This window comes from Ruditapes philippinarum, unplaced genomic scaffold (genome assembly GCF_026571515.1).
Source record: "Ruditapes philippinarum isolate M1 unplaced genomic scaffold, ASM2657151v2 ctg531_1_1_1_1, whole genome shotgun sequence".
NCBI lineage: Eukaryota > Metazoa > Mollusca > Bivalvia > Venerida > Veneridae > Ruditapes > Ruditapes philippinarum.
The window spans coordinates 710,747-734,361 of NW_026852123.1; the positions used below are offsets into that span (position 1 = coordinate 710,747).

At 34.0% G+C, this 23,615-nt stretch overlaps 1 protein-coding gene across 1 annotated transcript in view; it reads left to right on the plus strand.

Annotated features, from left to right (window-relative positions):
- Positions 1-23,615, plus strand: part of LOC132749996 (muscle calcium channel subunit alpha-1-like) — a 122,525-nt gene that overhangs the window by 32,136 nt on the left and 66,774 nt on the right. Inside the window, 5 exon segments of the mRNA XM_060739949.1 lie at positions 11,746-11,885; positions 16,382-16,491; positions 19,524-19,676; positions 20,480-20,682; positions 22,676-22,779. Coding sequence (XP_060595932.1) covers positions 11,746-11,885; positions 16,382-16,491; positions 19,524-19,676; positions 20,480-20,682; positions 22,676-22,779 — 710 coding nt within the window.

Consider the following 23,615-nt stretch of genomic DNA (forward strand, 5'->3'; position numbering starts at 1 on the left):
GATACTCGTGCCTGTGATTATATGATGATGACTCAGGTATCCTTGTATTTGGTAAAATAAATCGTAAGATTAGTTAATTGACTATAAATTGTCTTTGCATCTTGGCAAGACAGAGTCTTTTCTTTTTGGTTTAAGTTTCAACTTAAACTGGGCCTAGCCTCCAGATCACATGAAATGGTACTGCTATAAAGTACACATCTTTTGTTAAGTATTTAGGTGCAAACCTGGATCAAATTCTTTTGGCGTCGCCCTTTGATGCTTTGCATCAATGCTTTTCTTGTATGATATTGATTTTGCCAGTTCTTCTCGTTTTCTTGTGTGTTATATGATCACGTTTTATATGAAACTGCTTAATTGAAGCCTAGTTATTTACTTGGGGAATATAACAATTAGAATATGTAGCCCCTCCCACAACACATTTAAACTCAAATTGCTATGATTGTGTAAGATTAACCATTAGCCTGTGGGCGGGGACTGAATCTACCCATGTGACCAGTGCAGATCAAGATCATCTGGTGGCCAGACACATCCATGCTATCTAATCATGGTCGGCACTGGTAGTTGTTCAGTCAGTACTTATGTTGGAAATTTCCCCATTTATGATGAACGGTTTTGTCCAGAATGAAAGGTGGACAAGTCTGTTAAAAAAATTTACCATGGGAAGGTTTAAATTGGAAGAGGATGTTGATATATACTAAGGGTTCAATTGAGAATACAGCTTTCCTTCATACCAGTCCATAGAGCATGTAATGTGATTGGTTCATTTAAAACACAAAATTGAATTCAACCAATGGCAGGTCTGTATTTCTAGACTGGTCTTTAAACTATTTTAAAGTTATGTTTCATATTTGGATCATAATTCACAGCCATTTAAAATTCATAAGATTTTTCATATACAACTACATTGACGTCTTATAAGCATGCTAATTAGTTGTTTTCCCTAAATTTGGTATCGTCAGGCTGGATTGGTATTTACAGTATTACACTACTATAAATTACAAGCTACTCTGGTACCTATGTCTTCCCAGCAGGGCTAAATGGTTTTCCTATAAATGAATATTGATGTCTGGCATATTGGTATGTTGTTGGGTGCAATAGTTTCATCATACAGGTATGTAAGTGTTGATGAGGATTCAGGAACAAGCCTACTCAACTAAATTTCCAAGGCTTGACGGGCAAAGTGTTCCAAGCGAATACGAAAGAGAAGCATTTTAGGATAGTTTCCCGTGCATATCTTGTAATGAAAAGCTCATTGTATACATTCCCATGATAGTTATTTCGGTTAAACCTTTAAAAAAAAAAAAAAAAAATGTAAAAAATATGAAAGTGGTTATGATCATTTTAAATGATGAACAACAAAATATGTATATCTCGTTATTTCAATCCTAGCTGTTTACTTTTTACTGAGAATGCTTTAAGTAATGATTGGAAGTAAAGATCGGTGTGGTTCCGTCTGCTTTTTTTTTGCACCAACTGTGAGCCAAAAGATTAAGGCATCCTGTCGTTATTATGTAAAGAAGTTATTGTGTAAAGACGATATTGTGTTTACCTAGAAACAGAATGTTGCCAATTTGTTATACATATGAAAATGCATTTTGATCTAATCTTTTTGCATTATGTTGCCATTGTTGTTTAAGTTAGGCAATGTTTATGTCAATTGGGGTGTCACTGTAAGTCTCTGTGTCGGTTGGGGTGTTACTGTTAGTCCCTGTGTCATATGGGGTGTCACTGTTAGTCCCTGTGTCAATTGGGCTTTCACTGTAAGTCCCTGTGTCAATTGGGTTGTCACTGTAAGTCCCTGTGTCAATTGGGATTTCACTGTAAGTCCCTGTGTCAATTGGGTTGTCACTGTTAGTCCCTGTGTCAATTGGGCTGTCACTGTAAGTCCCTGTGTCAATTGGGTTGTCACTGTAAGTCCCTGTATCAATTGGGTTGTCACTGTTAGTCCCTGTGTCAATTGGGCTTTCACTGTAAGTCCCTATGTCAATTGGGTTGTCACATTTAATCCCTGTGTCAATTGGGGTGTCACTGTAAGTCCCTCTGTCCATTGAGGTGTCACTGTAATTCCCTGTGTCAATTGGGGTGTCACTGTTAGTCCCTGTGTCAATTAGGGTGCCACTGTAAGTCCCTCTGTCATTTGGGTTGTCACTGTTAGTCCCTGTGTCAATTGGGGTGTCACTGTAAGTCCCAGGTGTCAATTGTGGTGTCACTGTAAATCCCTGTGTCAATTGGGGTGTCACTGTAAGTCCTTGTGTCAGTTGGGGTGTCACTATAAATCCTTGTGTCAATTGTGGTGTCATTTTAAGTCCTTGTGCCAGTTGCAGTGTCCCCCGTATCATGTATGGAACTGATTGAATGATTCATTCACGCAGCCTGTCCTTTGTCAATCTCTTTAGTGTCCAGACTGGGTTCTGATAGGAAAAGTGTTAATTTAAGCCAACACCATTTACAGAACAATGAATTATCAGCCATGACTTAGAACTGTCCCCCACTGTGCATAGTTATACAATCTAGGACACCTACTGACTCCATAATGAGAAAGCTTATAAGAACTGTAAAGTTGAAGTCCATCTTTCTTTCTGTATAATTTTTATATTCAAAATGTATTATTACAGGCCATCATATTTTCAATAATGCAAAGATCATAGTAATAATAAGTTTTATTATGCTTTTGTACTAGACGCTGGTACTTGTATGTGTATTGCATAGCTTGATTCACAAATTTCTATGAAATGTTATATTTGCCAGTTTTAGTTAAAATGTCTAAAAAGGTTTCCAAAATTAAACCACCTCTGAGTCCTGTTTATATTTTGTGTATATATTGTGTTTGAGACTAGGATCACATATATGGTCTATGTATAGACATACAGACTCTGTATGGAAACATGATAAGTGAGTCTATGTCAATGTCGTAATGATTGATATTGATTTTCTATCGCTGATTTTGACGAGATACCGAGATACCGCTCTCAACAGCAAAATAGCTGCTCATGTTTTATTGAAGATGCTTTTATACGGTCAGATTAATGAAATTTAGTGCAAAACCATTTTCGAGATGTCTCGCAGAATTTGCATAAAACAATTGCATCAATGTTTGAAGTGTTGAATTAGTGTACAGACTCAGACTCAATTGAAATAAATGTTTTGTGGGGTTTCTTTTTGGTTACATTATTTTTGTGTTTTGTTGGGAGCCTGTAAGAAAAGTTTCTGTAGGTTGATCTTGATATAGATGGGCTTTCAAAGTTGATTATTTTCAATGAAAACAGTAGACTAATTGAAAGTTTTTCCTGGAGTCTTGAAGAATTTTTGTATGCAATAAAAACAAATGAAGAGGTATTGGTCTATCTCTACTTTAATTCATTAAAACGATCCAGTTTCCATGCTAGAACTGAAAGGGATAAGCATTTTTTACCAGTACAGAGCCAGGCCATCCTAGACAATCATGCTGTCTGACTGAACTCTAAACTTATAAACTAATAAAATCTTCATTTTAAAACACCAAAAGTGATCATGGACAGTTCCAGAAATTAAAGTTTGACATTTGAAAATCTGGATAAGTGTTAAAATGAGTTTGATGTGATGACTAGATTATGTGACAGAAGCCTTTGACTTTAATCAGTTAAAAGTCCTATCTATATTACTTAGTGCTACGTCAGACCTCCCTACATCATGGTCTCGCTGACCTCATCACTGCTAGGAAGCTGTCCAACTTCATTATGACGTAGGTCAGTGGCTGTACTCTGCAGGTGCTTGTTTGTGCCTCAAATAATTATCAAAGAACTGGCACCTGAATATGGAGCTTCTTTCACAAGTAAAGCTAGAACGTGGTGACAGTTTTTCAGTGTCAATATGACTTGAATCACCTTTGAACATTTGAAGAAGATCGTGTCAACATGACATCATCCCCAAACATCCGAACATAAATACCCATGCACCAGTCAAAACTTAAAATTGCCATACACTATGGTGTACTATTCTTTATCAGGCTTGTTGTAGAAAGTACTATTCATCTTAAAGAGAGTGAAATGGTACGGCATTAAATAATGAAGGGTACCTGTATAAAATTTCATTCTACATACGTACAAGAAAAGCATTGATGCAAAGCATCAAAGGGCGTCCAAGCAAGAAATGCAGCAAGTGAAGATGAACTAGTACACATATGATGACAAGATATTCTTATAAACTACCAGAAATGTATACCACTTATGAATGAGCGGACGAAAGACATTGTTCATTATGAACTTTGATTAGCATGCTAGAGATTAGAATATTATACAAATATGGACTTTTTAGCTGTTGAATATGATGTGATATGTACTGAAAAAATTAATATTGACCGAGGCGATTGTTATTTCTTTATGATCGTGGTTATTAATAGCAACGGATATACATGTATGCAATCATTTATAATCCATATGTGTAACGCATGATCAACACGTACCACACATTTGTCCCTTATTATGTACATGTTATCGCTATTAGCGAAGACCCCCTTAAGGTATCTGTTCACACTTTAAGTTAGTAAAAATATGACACTGGTTATATTACCATGTTGATCATGTTGAGCATAATTGTTTATTATACAATAATTGTAATATCTATTAATTTTAATTAAAAAAAATACAAATTTTATGAATATTGTTTTCTTTTATTCTTTTTTGTGTTTTATGTGCTATTTTAATACTGAGTTTTTACTACTCTTTTTATTAAAATTGTAAAATAAATTTTAAGAATTCAATTGTCATATTGACCGACGATTATAAGTCAAAGCTTAACTGGAAAAAGTCAGTAAATTATGGTTTATCTTTCAATATATAATATTGTTTATTTTTAAACCATGTACATGTACATTGTACTTTTCTTTATCATTTTTTAAATTATCGATCAATTGAATAATTCATAAAATCTAATTTGTAACTTTGAATAATTCCTCGGCATCTTTACTAAACACGGATAACAAATTGAATAATTAAATAAAATGTTTCAAAGTTGATAATGTCATTTTAATACCATAAAAAATGTACCTTTTTCTCAATTATTGTACATATCACGAATTTATATTACATATAAATCCGTGTACATATTTATTGTTTTTATCTCATATAGATAAAATGAAACATGCTATTGTTGTTTTTTTATGCCACCGCAGCATCTGCGATGCGGTGGCATATAGCGATTCACCTGTGTGTGTGTGTGTTTGTGTGTGTGTTTGTGTGTGTGTTATATAGATTATATAGTGAACTTAAAAAATCTTCTTGTGAAAAACCACTAGTCCAATTTCAACCAAACTTGGCAGGATTGTTCCTTGGGTGAAGGGCTTCCAAAGTTGTTCAAAGAATTTCATTCCATGCAGAAATCTGGTTGCCATGGCAACCAAAAGGAATTATAAGAATTAATTAAAAAAATCTTCTTGTAAAGACCCAAAAGGCCTAGAGCTTAGATATTTTGCATAAGGCATTGTCTGGTAGACCTCTAACAAGATTGTTGAAATTATAGCCCTGGGGTCAAAATTGGCCCCGCCCCGAGGGTCATTGATTTTCACAATGTACATATAGTAAAAACTTAAAATACCTTCTTGTAAAAACCCAAAAGGCCTAGAGCTTAGATATTTTGCATAAGGCATCTTCTGGTAGACCCTTACCAAGATTGTTCAAATTATAGCCCTTGGGTCAAAATCGGCCCCGCCCCGGGGTCATTGATTTTCACTATATGTACATATTAAACTTAAAACACCTTCTTGTAAAGACCCAAAAGGCCTAGAGCTTATATATTTTGCGTAAGGCATTGCCTGGTGGACCTCTACCCAGATTGTTCAAATTATAGCCCTGGGGTCAAAATCAGCCCAGCCCCGGGGGTCATTGGTTTTCCTTTTATGTATATAGTAAAAACTTTTAGTAAAAACTTCACAAACAATTCTTCTAGCAATTGACAAATGCTAGAGGTTAGATATTTTGCATGAAACATTGTGTAGTAAACCTCTAGCAAGATTGTTCAAATTATAGCCCTGGGGTCAAAATTGGCCCCGCCCCGAGGGTCATTGATTTCAATATATACATATAGTAAAAAATAAATAAATCTTATTGTCTTAAGGTACAAGGCTTAGAGCTTTAATATTTGTTAAATTATATCATCTGAAGGTACTCTACAAAAGTTATTCAAATTTTGCCTCTTGTGTCAAAATTAGCCCCGCCCCCTGGTGGCCATAGGTTTTCCGTATATGTATATAGTACAAACTTAAAAAATCATCTTCTCTAAATTTACAAAGGCTAGAGTTAAGATATTTTGCATGAAACATTGTGTAGTGAACCTCTGGCAAGATTGTTCAAATTATAGCCCTGGGGTCAAAATTGGTTCCGCCCCGGGGGTCATTGATTTTCATTATGTACATATAGTGAAAAAATAAAAAATATTTTTGTCTGAAGGTACAAGGCATAGAGCTTTGATGTTTGATATATAATATTATTTATAGGTCCTCTACCAAAGTTGTTCAAAATTTTCCCCTGGTGTCAAAATTGGCCCTGCCCGGGGGCAGTGATTCTCATTATGTACACATAGTAAAAACAGAAAATAAAACAAATGTTTTCTGAATGGGAGAAAGCTATAGCTTAGATATTTGACTTGAAATGTTGTTTGGTGGACCTGTATCAAAATTGTTTTGAATTAAACACTTGGGTCAAAATTATGCCTTGCCCAAGGGGACAGTGACCTACTTTCTTGTCCTTTAATGTACAGCAATGACATTTTGACCATGTGCACAGTTTTAGTTGTAAAATTGAACTTTGATATCAGGTGACCTAGATTTTGATGATGTGACCTACTTTCTTGTCCTTTGGTGTACAGCTATGAAATTTGAACCATGCGGTGGCATAGCATTTTTCTCAAATGCAATCTTGTTTCTAATTGTAACGATATCAAACATCTACTCCAAAACCGGGAGAGACCGGACAATATAACGTGTGGTACTATTCGCCGGTCACTAGTAAATCCTGGTCAAAATAGACCGGGAGAGACCGGCATTTACCGATAGGAGTGATAAAAAGATATATCTATAAATAGGTTTTTGGAATATTTAGGTCATCAACTGATCATTCTAGGATACATGTACAACAATAACATACCATGACATGATAACCGACTGTGTACTACAAAATGATAAATAAAAAACCCCGAAGAGCGCGATTTATTGACGGAAAAGGTTATTTCATTTGTAAATGTTTGCATTGCGAAAATTCATTGTAACATATCGCGACATTTCATTCTTATTTAATAATCAAGCACCCTCATACCGATCGGAATTTTCGGCTTTTATTATGACCGACTAAAAGGCTCGAGAAGTTGCTGTCGCCCTTTCACAAAATCTGATCTCATTCCATAAGAGCGCCGCGCTTCGGCGCGGACGCCAATTAATACGCCAGACTGAGATCATGACCTTAAATAGATAGATCTTTTACCAGACTGTGGATTGATTAACCTGGTAGCAACATCTGTGCCACACTACTACAGCTGTCACTTCCTTATATTGCGAATTTTCCTCATATATTTTTTTTTTTCGTCTGCTTCAACTGCACAATTCATTAGGTTTGAATACTTGTTCCTGTAGTTGAGTTCATACAGTGTTGTCAAATCTGGTTGACTCCAGCATAAACATTTTGTATTCGTACTGGTTAGAAGGTTTTTCCAAAAATTTGACACAGGCAAAGACGTTGGGTCTTTAAGTATCGCAAGATGACCAGATTGAGAGACAAAATTTTTTTTACAGTATTTTGATCGCAGTTTGTGAAAATATCTCAGCATCTGGTAGAGAAATTCATGTAATCTATAGGTGGTTTTTTTTTTCAAATTTAACCATTTATTCAGAAATAATGGAGTATATCGCTCCTAAGAGGGCATAAAATTTAAATGTCTGAAACTGAAGGATATATAAAGCTATTACAGGGCTATATTTGGAACATTAGGACTGATGCTAGCTGATTTAAAACGTCCATATCATCACAAATAGGTGCATATATATGTATGTCAGTTTTAGAGTGAAGTTTGATGAAAATGAGTTTTAAAGATACAGTATTAGGGCTCTACTGGTGAATATGTTTAGAAAAAACTTCTGACTGGTGATAAATTGTTCCTTTATATGATGATGAGTGACTAGATTGTGATGATGTTTTATGTATGGTGCCTCTGTGACTGGCTTAGTGGTTAGGGTAGTTGATTTCAAACCACTTGCTACTTACTGCTGTGGGTTTGAATCCCACTAAGGGAGTTTTGATTCTTTCATGTGAAGAAGCTACAGAACATAAGGGGATACTTATCTCGGGTGTCATATCATGCATGAATTAATGCAGAGAGGGACATTAGTTACACAGGTCTTCCTTTGAAAGTTGCAATTTTACCTTTACAGTGATGGTGTGAAAAATTAAAAAATTCTGCTCCTTAAAAGACCAGTCGGATCTGGTTGTAGGTTTATTGCTAGTTGATAGAATGGTATTTGTTTCTTCATCATTTAAACTGCCTGCAATTTCAATTATAATTAACAATTATAAAATATGCTCCTATGATATTTGCCTTACTTTCCTTTGAAAAGGCTTCTATTGCATTTTCTCTGAATATAATCACAGTGTCCCCTAGCGTAATGTATACCATAAATTTACGAACGTCATATATCATTCTTGGTCCTGGAGTAAAAAGGCAATTCATAAGTTTCAATCATATTTACTGGTGGCTGTTGCACATTATGTATGTTGTTTAACAATAGCATGCATGAAGAGAATATCATATAGAATTAAGTTCTAGGCGCTGGAAGTAATTACGTAATCTTAGTCACCCACGCAATTTTCCTAAGGTAACCCAAACAGTAGTTTATATCAGAATTTCCATCATTATTTATCGTAGAAAAACCAAGTTTTTGTTCAGGGAATGTTTTAAGATTTTGGCTTAGTCCTTGATTCCATACAAAAAACAACAACATCACTCTCGCATTGTAAATACGGTATCTTTGCTAGTCAATTTTTTTTTTTCTTCGCTTAATTCCGATTTCAAATTTTCTGCGGCACAGTAATCAGTGTGTCTTAGAAGCTTAAATAGTCTCGCAACATGATTTTAATAGAACCCTTGTTTTAAGATAAAAGTTCTGTGAGGAAAATAAATGCTTGTCAAATATAGGACTGTTTTATTCCCTTCCTCTTGTGAAAAGATTCATTAAAATGCCATAGACATAAAGCGGCTGTTGCAGTGATTTCCTAGACTTCCATTCATTCATGAAATGCATAACTTCATTTTCATACAGAAAACCTATCCCAAGTTTGAGAAGTTGCCAATTTAAACAAAAATTGATGGATCTGTTTCGTTCTCCCTCAAAACATTTTTCCCAAAATTTATAGAGATGATTGTTATGTTGTTAAGATGGGTGAGAAATAGAATATGAATGGTTTAAACCCTTGACCTACTGCTACTGGACTTGCAATTGTCCGACAGCAATTGGTCCCAGTTCAGGCTAACTCAAACTTTATACTGGTGTCAATTAAGGTGTCAATTAAGGCTAATCATGTTTGGATTTCCATTGAATGGCTGCACTGTTAAAGATATACTATGCTCAAATTTTATAATTTTAAATATTGATTATTGCTACACAGACTCTTTGTAATATAGAATAAGCAATAAGAATACATAATGTCATTAAAAAAACTGGCAGTTTTAGGGATTTAAAGTTTGTCAGCCAACTGTTTTCTGTATAGAGCCTGGTCAGACTGCCTGGCGCTATACTGGTGGCAAAGGCTTAAATTAAGACTTTCGGTTCCAGCACTTTAAGGGTTAATATGGTGTTATTTGGCCCTGAATTTCATATCATAATAGTCTCATTTCCTAGACAGAAAAAAAAGATTATAGATGAAAAAGACAAGCCTTAATAATTTTAGTTAGATTGACAGTTTATTGTATAGCAGGAACAAATCTGTTTCAACAGAAAAAAAATTACATGAAGAGAAACATTTTACATACAACTCAAACATGTCTTTCTTTTATAAAATGACATGAAACAATTCTCAGCTGAACCAGTACTGTTCACAATTGTTGAAGTTTTTATGCAAATTTAAGTGCCTAGTTTTTTACCTATTTCTGTAAGGGCGAGTGGAAATTGTTTTGAGTGATAATGTTTAAATTAAATATAATCAAATGTGAAACATGCAAACAATCTTTATTGTCTTACCTACAACAAATCTGTAAAAGTGAAAGAAGAAACTTTATTTTAAGTGAACCACTTGGTTAATTGTTCCAAAAGAACAACGTTGATTTATGTATTGTTTTTTTGTTTTTGTTCGAAACATTTTTAAAATTGGACTAACTTTAATTACTGTTCAAGTCTTGTTATATATAATAATAATAAACCTTGGTTAGTAATGTATTACTATCTTTATTTTAATCTGTTAAAGATATATAATTAACGCAACTCAGATATGAAGTGTTTTAATAGATGTGATCATACAGTAACTCTTCTGGTTTTCTTTTCTCAGTCAATTACGGTAAATTATTCCAAATAAAGAGGGGGATTTATTTACTACTCACACCAGTGGTTACCCATACATCCTCATCATTTCAAAATTACTGCCTGATTCTTGAAGAAGTGGAGTGAAAATTGATCACGGAAAAACAGTAGCACCCCAGGTGAATTACAACGTGTATCCGTTCCCATAGCAACAAAAATCAATTGTGTACAGGATCAGCTTTTGTAGTATAGGCAGCTACATTCGAGCTTATATATTTGCTTCATAATTTATGTCAGATCTTTTCTTTTAACATTTAATCTGTAAATCAATTTTTTTTTATGTTTCTAAATCGTTCTCTTTAACTCTCCGACAAAACTGCGAGTTTGTCCGGGTTTTTCCGCTTGTCGTTGTGAGAGATTGATCTGTTTATTTTACTCTCTTAATTGTCTCTTTTATTCTATAACAATGCTTATTAATTGCGTAAATACGCTAACTCTGAATTAGGTTTTAGTTCAAACACCAGTGTATAGAAATCGGAGAAATCACAAGTATTTATGTAAGGGCAGTGATTTTTGTAGCCATTGTAGCTTGTGTAGTGGGGAGTGGGAGATGGATCAACATGGGTCAAGGTGGGAGTGTTGTTTAGTGGTCTTTGTAATAAGTTAATAAAACATGAATAAAACTTACTATCAGTATATTTTTGATCACATGGTATCATAGAAAATGTCATGGTTCACTCAGGTAGTGTTATATTTAGTTGCAATTGGAAGAGACGTAATCATGTATCAAGTGATACTTAGTTGACAGCTAATACCCTTAAGAATCTCGATCTCCTTTCTGATTGGCTAATGAGAGTTGGAAGCCCGCTACTTTAGGTAACTGCAGGCTTAGGCTTTAAGCATAGCTTAACCTTGAGCATGATGGTAGGAACGTATTCCCCTTGTGGCTGAGGGTTTGCCTGAAGCACCGGAATAATGCAGCAACTGTTTATCCCTGCTAAACCATTATAAAGTAGTGATGACTAAACGGGTTTGAATTACTGGAGTCCATGCATCTTTTAGCTCCAGCACTCACTGGTGATATGTTTTTGAACCCTGGTGTTGCTTTAAGTTTGTAACACCTGATGTTAACCAACACCTGATGTTAACCAGAATTCATCATTTGTGTTTCGGTGCCATATGCTTTGAATTTGTGTGTCGGTGTGCCCTAAAACTAAACCAAACAAGCAAGCTTTCATTGTGTAATGTATTTAATGTATTTATATTTTCAGGAGCACATAGAGTATATATTTCTTGTGATATTTACGGTGGAGTGTGGTATGAAGATTATAGCCTATGGTTTTATACTTCATTCTGGTGCTTACCTCCGCAATGGCTGGAACATTCTAGATTTTATCATTGTAGTAATAGGGTAAGTATTTAACACTGTTTTAACACCCTTAGCCTGTTGGTAACAACACATTCTACCCATAGAACCATTGCAGACCAAGTAGGGGATGTCCGTGGATGAGTGGTTAAGGGGGATTACTTTAAACCACTTGCCCCTCACCACAGTGGGTTCAGATCCCGAAAGAGACTTTCATGTAAGGAAGCTATCCAGCTAGCTTACGAAAGTCGGTCAGGTTCTACCCAGGTGCAGGTTTGTGCCTGAAATAATGCACTGAAGGGCACCTGGGGGTCTTCCTCCACCAGTAAAGCTGGTACGTTGCCATACTGTGTCAGTGTGACATAAAAAACCCAATCAAACAAACATTCAAAATCAAACAGACCAAAATCATGGTCTGCACTGTTCACTATTCAAACATGATTTTGAAATTTACCCTAAATATGATGAATAGTTTTGACCAGATTGAAATATTTACATATCCATCTATTAAGTCCATTTAAGATATTTAGTATTGTAAGGGTTAACGAAGCACTTGGCTAAATGTTTTAGTTATGGAAATGTGGAAATGTCCACTAATATTTGAAGGAGTTTCAGTACAGAAAGCTAAAATTATAAACATGAGCCCAGCTGACTGCACTTTTGTTACAGGCTGGTTTAACTACTGTTGACATATAGGCAAGAGCTGACATTGGCTCTGGCATTCATTTTCCATTAGTATTTCAACTTTTAATAAAAAATAGAAATAGAAATGTATCAGTTGGGTATTCATATGAAATGCTGCTTGAAAAAAAAATGTCGATATAATTACCAACAACTTTCATGCATTATTCTTTCATAGTTTGTTATTATGTCTAATACTAAATACTATCAAGGTAATTATTCATTGTATTATAGACCTTCCATTATAGACCAATTCACTTTAATATTGTGTCTTTCTAGGTCATAGGGGGATTTATAATGTACATGTTTTGATTTGTCTTTGGTCATTTAGCTTACGATTAAGTAGTGTTTATAGCTAGTGTCATAGTTCTTGGCATTTGAATAACGTATGGCACTACTCCAAAGAACTGAAGTCTTATAATTGACCAATCCAGTGATATATTTTTCATATCACACACGAAGAAAATCCCTCAATTATAATGTAGTGAATATTTATTTCTTAGTAATAGATGGAGATTTCATTCAGATTATAGAGCAGAGAAAAAGACTTCTGGTTTTGTCACAAACCCAATATTTCTGTCAGACCAGAGTGTATGTTTAACAAAAATTCAGTAAGTCGAAATGAAAGTAACTAAAGCCTTTTATTTTGGTCTCTACTCTGCCACTATTTATACAATAGAAATATGTCCATATACATGGAAAATATCTGAATGGAGGGAACTCTCAAATTTCTGGGGTCTATGTGATTTAGTCAGTGGACCATGTGGTAAAATTGATGGTGGCTACAACACCACTTAAAAACAAAATGATTTTTAGGATACCAAAATGTATCTCAGTTTCTTATGTATTAATCAAAATATATTAATAGAAATGTAGGAACTTTTAATTGGTCACATCTAATTTGACAATAATAAAAGCCCTTCTTTTGCTGCAAAACAAAAGTGATTATATTGTGGCAGCTAGCTTAATTTAAGCAGTTTGATACTCATTCTTACTTGGTCAGTTTCAATTCAAATTTGTGTAAGTCTGTTGCTTAAACTGTGCAGATTTGATTTCCATTTGCCTGGTGGTGTGTTACTTTGCATGTAAATAAATTTATTTTTGTTTATCAAGTGAAAATACATCCAGAATGAAATTCAGTGTATACATGTGTAAGCCATTTTTTTTTTTTTTTTTTTTATAAGGCTTTATGAAAAATAATGGCCAAAAACCATGGAGATATTTTACTGCATTTTAGTTGGGTTATTTATTTCTTTTCTTTGTTAATGCAGGAATATTTGTTGATGTTTGGGAGTAAATTGTTAATTACATGTATTTGAAAATTCAATCCAATTTGTACATAATGTTTGTGTGTACAAAATAAGCCCAAGTGAAAGGTGGCAATTGAATTTTGACTGTTGAAATTTTTGTCAATTTACAAAAGATAGCTTTGAACTATCATTGGATGAAAGGTGTTATTATGCTACACTAACTACAAACTGCTGTAATTCAATGTTACGAATGAAAGGTACAACTCAATTACTAGTTGTCGGCTAGGAGACGAAATTAGGAAATTACTGTGAAGCTGGAGACATTGGTTTTCACTTGTTGATTTAATTATCTTTTCCCCTGGATATACCAACTCCAGCAATAGCTGGATTATAAACAAGAAAAAGGGACCGACTAATACTCTACCTGGAAAACCATACAAAAATTATGTCGCAAAAGCAGCAGCGTTGATTAAGTTAGTTACAGTACTGGACACGCGAAACCCGCACAATTCGCGTATTCGCGGCGAACTCTCATGCTTTATAACGCGAGCGAATTCGCGGCAACTTGAGACAATCGCCGCGAATTCAACTCGCGGCGATTTTGCCGTGAACATTTGCCGCGATTCGCGGGGAATAATACATGTTCATTTGTATAATAAATGTAGATCTATTTATAAGTGTAGTCTGTGAACTTGAAACCAGATATACATGTACAAGTACGAAAATTAATTAGTAGATCTACATGAAGTTGTATCAAGAAAATCTTGTAATTTGCTAAAATGCCCTTTCTCTATTTATCTTTGATGCCAACAGCAAATATAAATAACCACGGCGAAATCAAATAACACCGTTAAAAACTTTCCGTGAATGGCGGAATCATGACCTCAATGTATAAATGCGACGTAGTACAAGTATGCGGCTCCATCTGCAGGTAAATAGTGTGCATGTACACGTGTAAAACTATTTTTAGGGGGGGGGGGGTACATATTGAGTTTAAAGTAGAGATATAAATATAATATATGTGTAAAAAGATATTAAGTTACATAAAAAGATACATAATTGATACGACATTAACTTGTTCATTTCTAAATGTAGTGGATCACCGGGACATTTCGTTCTCTCGGGTGATCATTACTCAATTTATTACACGTTTGTAAAAAATAACACACGCAAGATTTGTCTGCTATAATTTCTGAATGGCGGATATTTGCACCCCTGTTTTAAAAATGTTAAAATATTTAATTGTTAGTTACCGAAAATTATCGCCGATTGTTGAAATTCCATAGCGCTAAAAGACACAAAAACACTCGCGCAAAAAGAAGCATCCATAAATAAAAGGAATATAATGTTTCCATTGTTAAATAATAAATACAAAATTTACACACGAAATGACCTCTGACAAATGACTGGTCGGCTCTTCTTGAAGAATCTGTGAATCTTTGATGTTTACACACCTGTAGTTGTTGCCGAATCATCAAAGAAATGCCGACACTCGATTGACTTTCACCTCTTTTTTATATATCAGAAAAAAACTGTCATTTCTTTTTGTCAAGGAATGATTACACATGTTTAATTATTGCTCAAGTAAAAAAAATGTTGGATATTGATTGTGTCAATTATTGACATATTATTAATCGTAAGTGCATTTTGATTGTGATATTTTATTTACATTTCTCATCACCTACTCATGCACCTGGCATTTTTACTCGTGAAATTGAAGGTAAAGAATGTCAATTTAAGTGATAAAACTTTTACAATTTTCAACAATCATAATTAGCGTATTAGACGTAATAATTAGTTACACCTGTGAATCGGTGCTAAATGTCGCTTTGCATTGTTCTAAAAATAGAATATGTGCGAAAGTAAACAATGGATTTTAATTACATTTGTATTATTATCAAAATAACAATTGGACAATTTGTTATCGTGCGTTCTTTGATGTAGTACCAATTACCTTTTGTAATTTCAATCTCGTTTTATTGTTAACTAATTTTCACCAGCACCTGATTGCTTTGTTTTAATATACAAAATGTATACGCTGTACATGTTCAAATGCTAAATATTTATAAATATACAAGACGTTACAAGATTTTTTTTAAAGTTTTCAAAATTAAAGATCACGGGAATTAAGGACCAAGTAGTACTTTCTAATACAATTATTGCTGAAGATTCGCCGTAAATTACGGCGATACATCGCGGCGATTTTTCGTGACCCGCCACGAAATTCGGCGAACTTGCACGCGGCGATGTTTTACCGCGAAGTGTCCCGTCGCGACATAGACTACACTCGCGGCATAACGCGACTTTTGCGGGTTTCGCGTGTCCAGTACTGTAAGTATATTTTCTTAATTAAGTGTATATCTTATTACAGATTCATTGCCGCGTACTGACTTAATTTAGGTCAGTGTGCATATAAAATGAATCTCGCTGAATTTTTTTTGGGCGATATATGGAACTCAATTATTTAATATACCATACTAATCTTGCTGTAGCATGAAGTTACTTAATATGTAATTTTCTGCTAGCTTAGATAAATAAGTAAATTATTTGCTTGGTTTTTTTTTCTGTGTACATGACTATGTGTATGTTTTATGTTTTGTATATTTTCAGGTTAATTAGTACAATTTTATCGTCTACTTTACGGGATGATGTTTTTGATGTTAAAGCCCTTAGAGCGTTTAGGGTGTTACGACCCTTGCGGCTTGTTTCAAGGGCACCAAGTAAGTAAAGCAGTTCCCTTTTTTCAATGTTGTTGACTTTTTATCGTTACATTGACCGTATTTGTACGATAAAAAAATCATGTCCCTATAACAGTCGCAACTTGTTTAAAATGAGCTGGTGAATAATTGCGCATTCTGACAATAGGGAATTGTTAAACAAATTTTGCTGATCAGTGATTGAATCTACCCATACGTTCAGTGCACAACATGTCCGTACCATCTGATCATGGTCTGTGATGTTCGCTACTCAGTCAGTTATTCATTGAAATTTTTCCCTGAAAATTATGAATGGCTTTGTCCAGATCGCCAAAGTTTTCCCTGACTGTGACACAATATCATTCATACGTTTCTTTCCTCAAGAAATGACGGAGATGTCATAAATATTTTTTCTTCACTTAAGGAATGACCAAATATCTCGTATAGATTTTGTTTCCTTTAATGTATGTTTCTTTCTTTTATGAAGGTTGTGAGTGCAAAGATTATCCCTACATAGATCGTTAATAACTTTACAGTAATCGTAAGTCTTAGAGAATCTGTCTTCCGCCCTAATGGTGGGACAAGAAATTCTTTAACTACCGCTGAAAGTCTATGTTTAATTGGATTGCAACATTTTGTGAGGAGAAAGATGGTGTCCCCTGGGAAGTTCTTCCATCAAAATTGTCTTTACAATTAGTTGTAACTGTAATTTAGTGTAGAATGGTGGAGTTAGAGTTTATAGTAATGGAGTCTGGCCGCAGTAGTATTGCTCGTTTTACTTGTGAAATGAGATATGAAACTCTGGTGGAATTTTATTCTAGCATAATGTCAATAAGGCGCAATATGTACATGAATATTTTAAGCATTGACTGAGATAGTGGCAAAATTTAGTTTTGACGTTAATTAAGAATTAGCCGTAGCAACTAAGTTATAAAAGAGGTATTGGTCTACTACATGAGTAATATATAAAAGGGGCTGTAACTCTGCAAAAATGTAATCAAAGTCGAGGATTTTATTATATTTCATACCAAGGCGAAGTTGTCAGTTAAAGTTGCATAAAAATTTATTTCATTAGTAATCCCCATAATAGAATTGCAAATATAACGATTTTATATCAGTTTCCATCATTTTTTGTTAAAAATTAAAAAATTGGGTACAGAACAAAAAAAAACGTAGCCTAAAGTTCTTTCATCTCACAATACTAGTTCGCGTTTTTGTCATATGAAGCCACTGTATTGAAAATTGAAGACTTTTCTTTTATTCCAAATATACCCTTGAGGAATAGATGAATAATTGAAATTGAGCTGTTTTGTTGAAGTTTTCTTTCACACAAGATGAGAATGTGAACTGTTAGAAGATATAATCAAATTAAATGATACATTTCACCAAACTAGGCTTGACAAGATGAGCTGATTCCATTTTCTTGAATTTCTGTGCTCGAAAATGCAGTCTTTGCTTAAGGAATCTTTGTTAACATAAATTGGATGTTTTAATTTCGGTGAAGTGTCATTTTCTTGTTAGAAATTCTACTATGTGACATTTTTAGACAAAAGATGTTGATTTTATGTAGTCTTTTCAATTCTCTCCATCACTTTGATATTATTGTCTTTGAGTTTTGGCCCATTAATCAAATTATTGACTGTGAGGTTCATAAATTAAAATATATAACAGTCCATATATTCATTAAAGTTTGATTGATACAGTTTGAATGGTACACTGGGTATGGTTAAGATTTCATTTGTAACATTTTTCCTAATCCAGCTACTTTACGGAATGGCTGAAACCTGGTTTTCAAACTGACACAGGTGCCTGTTCCTACAAATGGGCACCTGAGGTGTTTCTCCAACATTTAAGTTGAAATGCAGCCATAATGATCTTTACAGTGTATATGTGAATTAAATAGGTGACTTAAAACCCAACAAAAAATCTTTTCTTTGCTAGTTCTCACAGTCATTCATGTTCATTCAAAATGTTTCAGTGTGCAGATATGAGAGTTTATGGCCTTAGACAAATGTTTCATTAAGTATCACACATTGTACTCTTCTTGACAATTCCAAATTCTAAGCATTTCCAGTCCATTATATAAATTCAACCGGATTCTGGTAGAATTAATCGCAAGCCAGGATCTGGTGGAATTAGTTGCCAATATTTTTATGTTATGTTGACCGAGTATACAAAATTCTTACGAGATTTACTTGTAGGCTTAATAGATATACATTTAATGCCTGTGCGACATACAGTTGTACTCTATTGGAAAATGCGTGGTCATTACTGGTGGAGATCGCCAGCATGTAATAATATTTGTCACCTAGGCAATTGTATTGTAAGATGCCCATGGGGGGAAAATACAATAAGACATATTGCTTGGTTTGTTTCAGATTTTTCCCAATAACTTTTTCTCTTAATGCTTAGTCAGCCTTATGAAAAATATTTTTGTAGGAAGAATTTTTATTTCTTTATTTTCTGAAGATTTTGTTTTTTAAAAAAAGTACTGGATCTTGCAGAAAACAATGTTCCATTGTAAGTTTTAAGCAATAAAGTGAAATGAGACCATATATTTAAAATTTACAACTTAGATTGACAAGTGTTTTTTACGCAGCATGCCCGTTAACATTTACGAGCATAACAACAACTTCAGACATTTAGTAAGGTTTACACATGTACAAAAGACCAAGTCATGGCCCTCGCAAAGTAAAATGTACTTTCCCTTGAAACCAAAATATTGAAAATTAACTGTATTTCGTTTATACCATTACTGAATAGAACAAATTTGACAGACATTTTTTGGCTGTTTCATTAATAAACTTCTTTTTGATGAGAATATTTGCATGTCATGAGATTTTTGTAAAAAAACTATATTTTGATGTGATTGGTAGAGTTGGTTATTTCCTGGTAAAATAAGTTATAAACTTAGGTTATTTTCGTTAATCCTTTTTTCAGGTTTACAAGTTATACTCAACTCTATAGTGTGTGCATTATTTTCGTTTATCTTTTTCAGGTTTACAAGTTTTACTCGACTCTATATTGTGTGCATTATTTTCGTTTATCTCTTTCAGGTTTACAAGTTGTACTCAACTCTATATTGCGTGCAATGGTGCCTTTATTACACATTGCCCTTCTTGTCATCTTTGTAATCATCATCTATGCTATAGTCGGTCTAGAACTCTTCTCAGGGAAATTACACGATACATGCTTTATCAATGGAACTGGTAAGTATTTCATATGACCAAAAAGGTGTTATTTGTTAAAAAGGGGCGTTAAAAACAGAAAACAAACAAAAATACATAATGCAACAATTGAAGGTGGCCTATCGATGTCTGCTCTCAACCTAGGGGTTTGAGCCTTATTTCGACACATGCTTTATAAAGTATTCCATGAAAGTCAGTAAGGTGGAATGACCTCCGAGATATGACCAAAGAAGACTGAAAACAAACAAACATCCATAATGCAACAACTTAAGGTGGCCTATCGATGTCTCCACTCAACCTGGGGGTTGTGGGTTTGAGCCTTATAATGGTTACGACCATATTTCCTCATATGACACCAGTATTGGGTTTGTTCGAGAAAGCAGACACAAAAATGATTAATATAAGTTGCAAGAACTTGCTTCACATTGAGCTGTAAATATGACTGTTTATACTGTTTGTCATATTAATGGAAGTGAAAAGTATGAGCAACAAAATAATTGTAATGTATTAGATAATATTGTATCAATGGAACCAAAACAACCCAACAAAATTGTTTCATCGATGGCTTTACAACAGCAAAATATTAACTACATTTTTCCTGTGCAAATAGCTGTTTTCAGATATATTGAAATGCATTTTCTTTAGATGAAAAAAAAGGGCTATTCATAAAAGAGATTGTGACCAACAGCTTTCATTTAATTAGATTGAATTGATTTTAGGCATCATTTTCCACTTAATGTCTTCTATTTTAAGAGGATAGTTTGGCAAGATAAGACATTTTAAACATCGTCGGTGATATGCGATTTGTTTTTTTCTCATTTCAGATAAATTTGCTAGTGATAGCCCGTCGCCCTGTTCAAATACGTCGGGAAAAGGTTATCAGTGCAATGCAGAAGAAGGACATATTTGCAGAAAGGGCTGGGACGGCCCAAATGATGGAATCTCAAATTTTGACAATTTTGGACTTGCTATGTTAACAGTGTTCCAGTGTATAACAATGGAGGGGTGGACTGATGTCTTATATAGTGTAAGTATTGGATTACAAGCCCGCTATTCTATCTATGCATCGTCCAGAAATGCCAAACACCTTGTGGTGACTCAGACTTGTTTATCTATAAACAAGTTTCAAATTATGAATTAAGTCTGAATATCTTGTACACTTTGCCAAGTTTCACTGTAGACAATTTAAACCAAATGTCAAAATTGTCTTGACCAAGTTCACTATCGACAATTTAAGCCAAAAGTTAAAATTATCTTGTTTGTCTTCTAGAAAAAAAGTTGATATAAATAAATCAATAAACATATCAGAGCAAGAGCAAGTAACATCTTAACAGAAATGTCTTGAAAGAATGCTGATTTGAAATCAAATAATACTAAAATGATTGCATGATAAGTCAATTGCCATCTTGAAAATATGAATTTATACTCTGATGATATGGGTCTCATGTGTATAGCACTGTCATGAAATTCGTCTTCAACTTTGTTGATATTGCACAGAATACAAAACTTTTGAGATGAACGCTTTGTTTCTAAAATGTCTAGGTTTTATAAATGATTTAATAGGAAAAGCAACCTTATTGAATTGAAATGCTCTTAGACTTGATGTATACAGTTATTTTGTTTTACCGGTGTTTTTTCATTTCTTAATTTTGAATATTAGATTATAAACTTTATTTATCTGGAGCCTTTATGGTCAAGTAGTTTATGTAATTGACTACAATATCACTTTGTGTTTGACACATAATTGGTTTGATTTGCTGTGAGAGGTTTCATGTCAGGTGCAAACTGCCTTAAATGTTTGTTCATAGGGGCACCTAATGAGTTGGAACTCATGTTTACTTAATAATTCCAAAGAAAGATGAACAAATAAACAAATAAGCAAAGGAATTTAATGAATAAATTAGTCAATAAAAACATGTAAATAGAAAAAATTATTGGTTTAAAAGTTGTGAAATCACATAAATTTACATAATGTTAAAATGACTTAAGTTTGATCTACATTGTATTATTGGATTTCTATTTCTTCATAAATGTTATACAGTGTAACTAGATTTTCTTTGTGAGTTATGAATTGATTTAAATAAATGTAATAAATGAAAATAGTTTCTATTTATAGTAACAAAATTTTCTTGATCTCACGAGAGATTTTATTTCCTCTATTTGTGATCAAATAAGCTTTAATGGCCTTATGGGAACGGTCTCAATCTGCCTTTATTTGCATAAATTTTTGTCTCTGATGTTTCATTTAGCATATGGTTGTGTTTATTTCTCGAGAATTTTGTGTCTTTGTACACATTAGGATACGACCTTGTCTGTTTGAAGCCTAGTTTTATTAGTATATAGTTCTACAGAAACAAGTGGCTTTTTCAGTGTAAACGTCATATGATGTTGTTGCTTACATAGCTTTCAAGGGATCACCCTTTTTCCAGATTTTTATTGAGTATTTAATCACAGAAATGTGGGTGATGAACTAGTTTTGAATTGTGAAATCTCCATTGTTGATCTAAAGCAGCTGATGTTAAGTCTTTTAAAATAGTAACTTTGGTAAGACTGGCTTAGGTTTATGCTAGTGGCATAGGTCAGTTGCATGGCCTAAAACAGTATAGACTCTGGTCAGACTGAACCGATGTTCATACCAGCCCAGGTGTTTTCTGGTGGCTTAGGTTGGTTGTATGGTCTAAAGCACCAAAACGCCTAGAATCTGCTAAGAAGTCTATGCAATTGATTATAATACAGTTTATTGCTCAATTTTATTTAACCAATATTGTAACCCCTTACACTTAAAAAAGGCGGTTTGGCTGAGTGGTTATAGTGTTAGAATTAAGTCTAAAGATTGCTAGCTGTGTGGGTTTAAACCTGTGGGCCGCCAGCCATTTGCTTCCTTGACCAAGAAACTTTACACTGAATACTTTGTAATTGTTTATTCCTGGAAATGATTTAAGAATGTAACAGTAAAATCCATGTGTACAAAATTTTGTATTGTAGAAGTAAGTATTACATTATTGTTTTAAATATTTCAGATAAATGATGCAATGGGTAATGAGTGGCCTTGGATATACTTTGCCAGTCTGATTATCTTGGGATCATTCTTTGTTCTTAACCTTGTTCTTGGTGTCCTCAGTGGGTAAGTACAATGTAGACATCAGTTTTTCTTTCATTTCATATGCCTTAAAATTCAATGCCCTGAATACAGGCATTCAATGCCCTGTAACCGAGAGAATAGGCCCATTTGTAACACTTGTCTTACTGCAAGTACAGGCATTCAATGCCCTGTAACCAAGATATTAGGCCAAGATAGTGGGCCAAGTTTAAACACTGCTTTAACCATAAATACAGGGATCCAAAGTTCAAAACCTTGCTACTCCTTCTAAAGTACTAACATAGCAGTCTTTAAGATGAGACTTTGAAGACCTAGATTCCATGTAATGGTTCTTTATACTTCGCATGCTAAAGAAGCAGTTGAAGTAATTTTGGTTTAACCAATTGCTTTTTCCTCTAAAAAATTGGAATTACATAGCGTCTTTGGAAATGAGTCAACTTTTTAGCGTTCTTGTGGTGAATTTTAAAAAATGTGTACATGTATAACACACCTGGAACCATCTTTCATTATCATTACCTGCTGTTATGAAGAGTTACACATGTTTTATTGTGGTGATGGAAATAAGTTGATTTTTGTTGTTGTTAAAAGTTACAAAGGAAAAAACTACTAATTATCACCTACATAAACTAATGATAACTTTTCAGATAACTAAGAATTCAGTGAATGTTATTTTTTAGTTTGACTATTGAGCTATTGTTATCACCCATGTGTTGGCATCACCTTCACACTTTATTTAGATTTTTTCGCGTGCAAGTTGGTATCTTCAAAACTACTGTAAGGGAATGGGTTGAAACTTCACTCACTGATTTGAAAGCATTATAGGAGGTCAATAACTAAAGCCAATAACTATAACATGGATT